The sequence below is a fragment of the Apus apus genome, chromosome 12 (assembly GCF_020740795.1).
Source record: "Apus apus isolate bApuApu2 chromosome 12, bApuApu2.pri.cur, whole genome shotgun sequence".
In the NCBI taxonomy this organism is placed as follows: domain Eukaryota; kingdom Metazoa; phylum Chordata; class Aves; order Apodiformes; family Apodidae; genus Apus; species Apus apus.
In genome coordinates this window covers 20,585,898-20,594,676 of record NC_067293.1, presented here as the reverse complement: position 1 = coordinate 20,594,676, position 8,779 = coordinate 20,585,898, and the positions used below count along the sequence as shown (strand labels likewise).

At 44.6% G+C, this 8,779-nt stretch overlaps 1 protein-coding gene across 2 annotated transcripts; it reads left to right on the top strand.

The window, feature by feature from the left end:
* Window positions 1-56: 56 nt before the first annotated feature.
* On the top strand, window positions 57-7,018 carry LOC127389709 (potassium voltage-gated channel subfamily C member 1-like). 2 transcript variants are annotated; one of them, XM_051630472.1, is made up of 4 exons: window positions 57-1,824; window positions 2,708-2,822; window positions 3,524-4,058; window positions 4,695-7,018. In XM_051630472.1, the coding sequence occupies exons 3-4, from the start codon at window positions 3,567-3,569 to the stop codon at window positions 5,496-5,498; spliced, it is 1,296 nt and encodes a 431-aa protein (XP_051486432.1). In that variant the 5' UTR covers window positions 57-1,824; window positions 2,708-2,822; window positions 3,524-3,566; the 3' UTR covers window positions 5,499-7,018. The 2 variants fall into 2 exon arrangements, with proteins under 2 accessions (XP_051486432.1, XP_051486431.1); XM_051630471.1 differs by lacking the exon at window positions 2,708-2,822.
* The last annotated feature ends 1,761 nt before the right edge of the window (window positions 7,019-8,779 follow it).

Below are 8,779 nucleotides of genomic sequence, written 5' to 3'. Positions count from 1 at the left end.
AGTGCATAGTTGAGACCATGTGCATATGAATATGAGTTAACGGGAACAAATTTGCTATTTATAAATGTAAGCCAAATTGAAACAAAGAGTTTCATGACTCAAAAGAAGTTTAAGGTTGAGAGCACAGATTTTACATTTGTTGCCAAAGTCCCATAGTGCCTCATGCAGTGGGGCACTTCTGAATTTTCAGGAGATATGAGGCAACCTTGGAATAAGGCCCTGTTCTCTGGAAATGAAGTTGCACTTTTCATCTGCTTAAAAAATGTTCTGAAAGAATGAACTGTTTACTGCATTCAAAGGGTCTTATTCAGAGGATAGGAACATCCTGTGTCATTTTGCTTGCCAGATTATTTCTGCGTTTCAGAAATCTGCAGTGCAGGGTTTCTGCAGTGCAAAGGTTGTAAAAGGCAAATACTGCAGTGCTGTGGGTAGGAAACAACAAACTTGATGAGATCTTCTTCCAGAACCTCAGAGACATATCAGAAATTAAATTTAAATGGGTATTTTTCATATTCTCTGTGGAGAGGGAGAAAGATGTGAAGACCTTGGTGTTACAGAGATGGAAGGGATCAAGGAGTGAACGAGCATGGGTTTCACATGCTTTGTGTGCTTTCAGAGTCCAGATCTGTGGGGAATGATGCTTGTGCTGATGCTCTGCTTGTGATGTCTGGCTAGAGGGTTGCTCAGTATAGATTTGGAAGGTAATGGGCAAAGATGGCTCATTGCCCAGAATGTCTCACACAAAGGCTGGCAGCAGTTTGCCATTCTAGTTTCTGCAGCCTTGCCATGGTGTTGGCTGAGAGAAGAAGCCAGGATGTCTGTGGGGATCCCTGAAGTACTTTGGAATGCTAGAGTGAGTGCAGCTACTTGCACTTGCAGGTGAAGGAGCAAAGAACCAGACTACTATCTAGGTAAAGGCCTACATGAAAAACCTATTTTTTAAAATAAAAGGTATTTCAGTGTGTCACGGTAATGAAGGTAGTGGATTAAAATGAAAAATCCAGCAGGTGAACTGTGATAATACAGCCTCTCAAGAGATGTGAATCTGCTTTTCATTTGTATTTGAAAAGGAAGCCCCTCAAGCCTTCCCTTGCTGGGAATAAGGAAATTCCTTTTCCTGCTTTCTTTCCACAGAGTTGGAAGTAAGCAGAGGTGATACATAGAAACAGCCTTGGAATGTAATCTGAAAGGAAGTTTCACAGGCAGCATGCCTTTCTTGATTAAAAACTGTGTGCCAACCTTCTTCCTGGAGTAATCAACGACATTTAAAATGAGTAGGTGCAAAAGATTAAGCTTTGGGTCATGCAGGAATGAAGAAAAAGCCTTTTGAACCAAGGAAGGAGAGAGTGAAACAAGAATATGGGAGGTCAGGTGGTTTTTTAGTTTGCTTGTTTATTCCTGTTGTTTTCTGTATTATTTTTTAACTCAAACTTCAATAAGGCACAGCCAAGAAAGAACCTTTCTGTGGAGTAATAGTTTAATTGTTTCTAAGCTCCATGTATTCCCCAAACCTTGTGGCCCTTTGAGATTGTTAGCAGAGCAGTGGGTGGCAGAGTAGTCAGTGTGTATCTGGCCTGGCAGTTGTTGCTTTCTTGTTTGATTTGCTCCCTGGAGCGGGGAGAGCAACTGCTTATAGGGCGGAGAACAAGGGAGAGGGGCCTCTGCATCTTTTCTGTGCTATTGGCTGCTTTTGTTTTCCCGCATCCAAGAGACTTGGGCTTTGGAGACAAGCCATTCAACATCCTGTTTTCACAGAGTTTGTTTCTGTTAGTCCCAGTCTCTTCTCCTTTCTTCTGATTGCAGAGTTGCTGCAGTAGCACCAAGGTAAGAATGTGAAATGGCACTTCTTGGCTCATTTCTCACACGGGGATCGTTATGTTTGAGCAAGAGGTATCTGGCATTCTAAGCAGATAAAGGCTAGTTTAGCTGGGATCTCAAAGAGTACTGTGCTCTTTAGAGAGCTAGGCTACAGAGGCTGATATTGTAACTCCAGATTTGCTGAGTGCTGAAGTAATCTAACCTGTTCAGGACCATGCTGCCTGGATTCTTGTGCGGCAGGCACTAATGCCTGCACACTTTTAGTCCTTATGCTCAATCCTGCTCTCGTAGAAGTTACTGGAAGTTTTAGGGTGAAGCTGCATTGAGCTTCACATATATTTGGTTTGTCAGGGCTGCAGCTTCCAGCCTTTTCTGATGGAGCTGAGTGAGGTGCTTGTTGTGTGTAGTTCTTCTGGGAGTATCCCCCGGTGCAGGGTTTGTCTCCCTTCTGGTCCTGGAAAGAAAGGTTTGTTGCAGAAGTGCCCTGTGACTCCCATGCTCAGTACCTTTCTGCAAAAATAGGGAGGAGGGACAACTTGAATTTCTGTGTTCATGGTTTCAGCATACTGACCAGCCATGCCTGGGTAAGAGTCCAAGCAGGAAAGATAAACAGACTTGCTCAGTTAGGAGAAGGGCCAGAACTAGTAATGCAGAGTGTAAGAGAGGGTTGGATGGAAATGTGTAGGTATGGAGCAGTACAGTCAGAAGGAAATATGTCTGCACCTCTCCTACATGTTCCTGAGGCAACAGAAATCCTTGGTTTCCTCCCCTCTTAGAATAATGTTCATGAAGCAGGGCTGGAGTTTCTCCTAGGTATGTTGGATTTTGAAGAGCAAAGGAGGGCATGTATTACAGGAAATAAACAACTGAACCTGCTTTCCAATGCCAGAGGCCTTGGCAGCAGGTTCTGGTGCTATTCTGAGATGTCAGCCAGCCCTGAAGGAGGAAGCAGTATGATGTTCTGCACTTCTGTCTTGTCCAGGAGTCCTGCGTATAGATTCCAGGTAAGAAGCAGCTTCTTGCAGAGGAAAAGGTGATTTGGTTCAGTGGGACTCTGTGCAGGGAAGACTCAAGGAAAAAGTATAACTCAGACAACCTAAATGTTCCAATCAGGCTGCAGGGTCTCTTATGAAGTGTGTTATGCCAGCCTCAACAGGGGAGGTTATGTTGAAAGACTCATTTGGAGAATAAGCTGTTGATGAGTGTTATACCTCTGGCACATGGAGGTCTCAGCAAGAACCTGCTTATGGAGAAAGAAACTGGGCACAGAATTGGAAGAACTAGACGAGGGGAGATATAGTGGAAGGAATATCTTGGGAATGAGAACTCTGACTCAATTATTTTGTTGCTATGATTATCTACAGTATATAAACAAATGTGGTGAAATAGACTCTGGACTGTGCGCTCTGTCCCCATGGGGAGAAGCTGAGAGAGAGAGACAGAGAGTGCAGTGCAAACCAGATATTTCTCATTTGGTTTATGCATCATCTGAAAAATGCTCAGACAATATGGCCACGGAGCAGAGTCCAGGAACAGGCACAGAACATGCTTTGTAATAGTGAAGGTGCTTTACTCCCTAAAGGAGATGGAGGTTTCAGGCTGAAATTTGCTTTAAAAGCACTGGAATGAAGTACCCTGGAAAACCTTCCTGCTCCAAAACTTCCTTTACTTCTTCTAATTTGTGTTCTTCTCTTTTTGACTGAAGATAAACAAGAGCCTATGAGAACTTTCACCTCCCTCCCTCACAGATGGAAGGCTCCAAGGAAAAAATCATCCTGAATATTGGGGGAGTCAAATATGAGACATACAGGAGCACCCTCCAGACGTTCCCAGGGACCAAGCTTTGCAGCCTAACAGAGCCTGATGCCCCAAGCATTTATGACTATGATCCCACCACCAAAGAGTTCTTTTTTGATAGGAGTGCTGAGGTCTTCAGCTATGTGTTAAACTACTATAGGACCAAACATTTCCACTGCCCTGTTAATACCTGTAGGTCAGTCTTAGAAGAAGAGCTGGCTTTCTGGGAAATACAGGAGACACAGCTATCATCCTGCTGCTGGCTGAAGCTGAATAACGAAGAGGTGCAGCCAGAGGAGTTTAACATTTGGGATGAAAATGAGCAGATTGATGACGAGTGCCTCATAGTCCAGACAGAAAGAAGCAGTTCCAACTGGCGAACCAGGTGGCAGCCAAAGATTTGGTCTATATTTGAAAAACCCTTTTCGTCTTTCAGTGCTAAGGTAATGCTGTATGTGGGGATGAACACAGCCTGTGTCCTTTGGGATTTCTGTAATGGGTCCATCAAAAGTGCTAACATGTTCATAGCTTTGATAAGTATGCTTTGAGTCCCAGATTAAAAGAGAAAAAATCCCAAACAAACCTCTCTTCTCATGAGCAGACACCCCCATCTTCTCTCTTCCTCTCATCCCTGTTTCCTGTAGGAATTTCATGCCCTCTGCCTCTTTAAAATGTCAGGCATGCAGAAAAACAAACACAAGTCAGAGGCTGCAGAGGATGTTTTCTGTGCTGCTGGTATTTCTGGAGCAAACGTTTGGTGCCAATGAGCCCCTCAGTATGTCTGTCCATGTTGCTCCAGCTGTCAGACATTTTCCCTTCCTTACAAACTCCAATGTAGGAGTTCAGATGTTTTTTTCTTTGACTCCAATGTTCTCTTCTTATTTTTCAAGTCTGGAAGGAGAAAATTTACTCCATGTGAGCAAAACCATGGTGATTTGAGAAAGATTAGTCTGTGATTGTACTGTGCCTGAGGAGGGGATGCTGGAGTTGTGCTGGGGCAGCGAAGTTGTGGGGCAGGGAGGGTATATGACAACTGTTTGTTGGACTAATGGCCTGTGTGCCCTTTCCTCCCTCTGCAGTGCTTGGCTTTTGTTTCTCTGCTGTTCATCGTGGGAATCGTCATCATATTCTGTGAGGAGACCAAGGCACAGTTTGAGTTCTTTACTGCTAACTTTACCTCTGTTGGCTCATCTGAGGTTTCCCATGACAACCATGAACCCTTTTACCACCAGGCTGCCTACTTGCTTCATCTGGAGCTTTTCTGTGTCCTCTGGTTTACTTTTGAGTTCTCTGTGCGATTTTGTTTCTGCCCAGACAAGAAGTTGTTCTTCCAAAATCCCCTCAATGTGGTTGACTTCCTCTCCCTCTTCCCAGTTTACATTGAGCTCTTTGTGGCTCAGAAGATTCAGAGAATGCCAAGCTTGGGGCTTTGGTTGGGTTTTGTTCGCATTGTCTATCTCCTCAAACTCCTGAAGATATCCAAGCTGATAGAAACACCAGTGATCCTCAGGGTTCTGTGCTACACCCTCAAGTCTATCCTTAGAGAGATTTGCATCCTGCTGATGATTTTGGCCTTTGAGACCCTCTTCTTTGGGTCTCTCTTTTTCTATGGGGAGTTGCTGGGTATCCATCCCCCCTTCACAGGGGAGCTGCACTTCACTGACATTCTTGTGTGCTTCTGGTGGGCTTTGATCACACTCACTACGGTGGGCTATGGAGATATTGTCCCTGTCACTACAGCTGGCCAAGTGATGGCAGCCTTAGCTGCAGTATTTGGCATGTTAACTATGATCATTCCAATACCCATTTTCCTGGTGAAATTTAAAAGCTATTATGACGTTGCTATCTTCAAACAGAAGGTTAAAAGGAGCAAGAAACATTAGCACTTCAGAACCTCTGTTCCCCTCTGCCTTTAGCAACAAGCCTTCAGCATGGTTTCTTTCCTTTGGTGGGAAGGAAATGCAAATAGTTCTTACTGCATTAACTTGCTGCCTCAACAGATTCCAAACCATTGCTGAGGCCTCAGGTTGCAGCACTTGATACACAACTGATCAGACCTGTTGAATCCTATGGGCCTTTCCCATGTTGTGCTTCATCGCATGCTCTTTGACGTACCACAGTTGCTCATACTGCTGTTCAGAGACCAGCTGTGGTGCTGCGTTATAGCCTGGTTGTGCACCCTGTGGTCCAGTTCCATGCCCTGGGGCCTGTTGCAGATGGGATCCAAGGTGGATTGGCTGCTGTCATTTAACCATTTCGCCATACCTCCAAAATTTCTCATGGGAGACTAAAAGGAAAATAGTAGAAAAAACCATGAAGACCCTGTTCTCACAAAGCAAACTCTTCAGTTTATCTGTTTGTTCTCACTTCATCTCCATTTCAGGCCTCATTGTGGCTGGGCTGGGCTCCGTGTTCAACACCAGAGTGCAGCTGACGTCATGAACATCAACTTGGCCTCTCTTTGTACCTTTCCAGGTTGTTGCCAGCTCAGAGTTTGCTGGGCCTTTTCCCTTCTCGTAGGAACCTTTCCATTCCAGGCCTGGGTCTGCAAAACTGAGAGACAAAAACCAGTTGAATCATAGAGGGAAACTGAGGCAGGCATATTGAGAGATGGAGTGCCCTGCTACAGAGCCCCAGCGTATCCCCTTAGCTGGCACACAGCCTGTGACACTCTCCATCATCTGGCTCCTTTCAACCTCATGTTGCCTGCTGGGAAAGCTTTGTGCAAGGTTCTGCTCTGACTGCAAGGAGAAAGCATGAGTATTTTATTTTCTTTTAACAATGTTTGTTTCCTCATTTTACCTAAACAAGCCAAGGCACCTGGTTTGCTTACACACAGACTCTGATGCAAGGAGGGGAGCAGGCTGAAGTGGGTACCTGTGGTCCCTGTTTGATAACCTGCTTTGAGTGCTCCCAGGATCTGTTGTGGTATTCAGATAGCAGCAAGGGAGCCTTCCAACAGCAAATCCTTTTTGGCCCTGCTGAAGTCAATGGCAACTTTTCTTTGTCCTCAGTGAGATCAAAATTTCGTTGGACACTTTCACTGGATCAACACATTTCAACGATTCTTGATTTTTACATAATAAAGTCACTGAGCTATTAGCCAAAATATCTATCTGGTTTTTATTGGTCAAAAGAAATAACATAACTTACAGTACTCAATATAATTTTAAAGTAATTTACTTTCTTAAGGCATAGATATAAACTAGTAATATTTATCTTGTAACTGGATGGTCTTGTTACCTCATGTTTAATTATGAAATAACAAATATTGCTGAGGAATGAAAAAACCCACATCCCATTGTTTATACAGCAGGATAGTGTGCTAAGATTGTTTTGTTTAGTAAGTAAAAATTTATGTATACAATAACATTTATGTATTAAAACTGTATTTTAATTACAACTTTGGTTAAGTGTTGTCTCTCACTACGATTTTCAGGATAGCATTTTAAGGCTGCTTTATTTTTATTGAAACACCAGGTAATTCTCTCTATTCCAATGCAATTACAATTAATTAGTTTTTGTCTAAAGAGAGAAAAAATACAGCAAACATTTCAGACACAAAGCATGAGAAGCTGGAGACCCCCTGGCAGTGGGAGGCAGGTCTAGGAGATCTCCTGCACCCACTTTTGCTGTGCACAGGGTGGAGGGGTGAGCAGGATAGAGCCACATAGAATCATAGAATCATAGAATCATAGAATCATAGAATCCTAGGGGTTGGAAGGGACCTCGAAAGATCATCTAGTCCAACCCCCCCTGCTAGAGCAGGGTCACCTAGAGCACATCACACAAGAACGCATCCAGGTGGGTTTTAAATGTCTCCAGTGAAGGAGACTCCACAACCTCCCTGGGCAGCCTGTTCCAGTGCTCTGTCACTCTCACAGTAAAAAAATTTTTTCGTATATTCACCTTGAACCTCCTATGCTCCAATTTCCACCCATTACCCCTTGTCCTATCACTGGTCATCACTGAGAAAAGCCTAACTCCATCTCCCTGACACTCACCCTTTACATATTTGTAAACATTAATGAGGTCACCCCTCAGTCTCCTTTTCTCCAAGCTAAAGAGACCCAGCTCCCTCAGCCTCTCCTCATAAGGGAGATGTTCTACTCCCTTAATCATCTTTGTAGCTCTGCGCTGGACTCTCTCAAGCAGATCCCTGTCCTTCTTGAACTGAGGGGCCCAGAACTGGACACAATACTCCAGATGCGGCCTCACCAAGGCAGAATAAAGAGGTAGAAGAACCTCTCTTGACCTACTAACCACACCCTTTCTAATGCACCCCAGGATGCCGTTGGCCTTCTTGGCCACAAGGGCACATTGCTGGCTCATGGTCATCCTCCTGTCTACCAGGATTCCCAGGTCCCTTTCTCCTACACTGCTCTCCAGCAGGTCAGCCCCCAAACTGTACTGGTGCATGGTGTTTTTCTTCCCCAAATGCAGAACTCTACACTTGCCCTTGTTGAACTTCATCATGTTTCTCCCCGCCCAACTCTCCAGCCTGTCTAAGTCCCTCTGAATGGCAGCACAGCCTTCTGGTGTGTCAGCCACTCCTCTCAGCTTAGTGTCATCAGCAAACTTGCTGAGGGTACATTCTATACCCTCATCCAGGTCGTTGATGAAGATGTTGAACAACACCAGTCCCAGTACCGACCCCTAAGGGACTCCACTGGTCACACACCTCCAACCAGATTCTGCCCCATTGACTACAACTCTCTGACTCCTTCCTTTCAACCAGTTCTTGATCCATCTCACTACCTGATCACCAAACCCATACCTGATCAACTTATCTACAAGGATGCTGTGGGAGACAGTGTCAAATGCTTTACTGAAATCAAGGTATACCACATCTACCGCTCTACCATCATCTATCCACCTAGTAATTTCCTCATAGAAGGCTATGAGGTTAGTCAAACATGATTTACCCTTGATAAAACCATGCTGACTGCTCCTGATGACCCCCATATCCTTGATATGCCTGGAGATAGTGACAAGAACAAGTTGTTCCATCACCTTTCCAGGGATGGAGGTGAGGCTGACCGGTCTATAGTTACCCGGGTCCTCCTTCTTGCCCTTCTTGTAGACTGGTGTGACATTTGCTATCCTCCAGTCCTCAGGCACCTCTCCTGTTACCCATGACTTACCAAAGATGATGGAGAGTGGC

Excerpts from the sequence above, each read along its gene's own strand:
- LOC127389709 (XM_051630471.1), top strand. The coding sequence starts at position 3,567 with ATGGAAGGCTCCAAGGAAAAAATCATCCTGAATATTGGGGGAGTCAAA. Across the intron at positions 4,059-4,694 it reads TTTCGTCTTTCAGTGCTAAG|TGCTTGGCTTTTGTTTCTCT; the intron begins GTAATGCTGTAT and ends CTCCCTCTGCAG.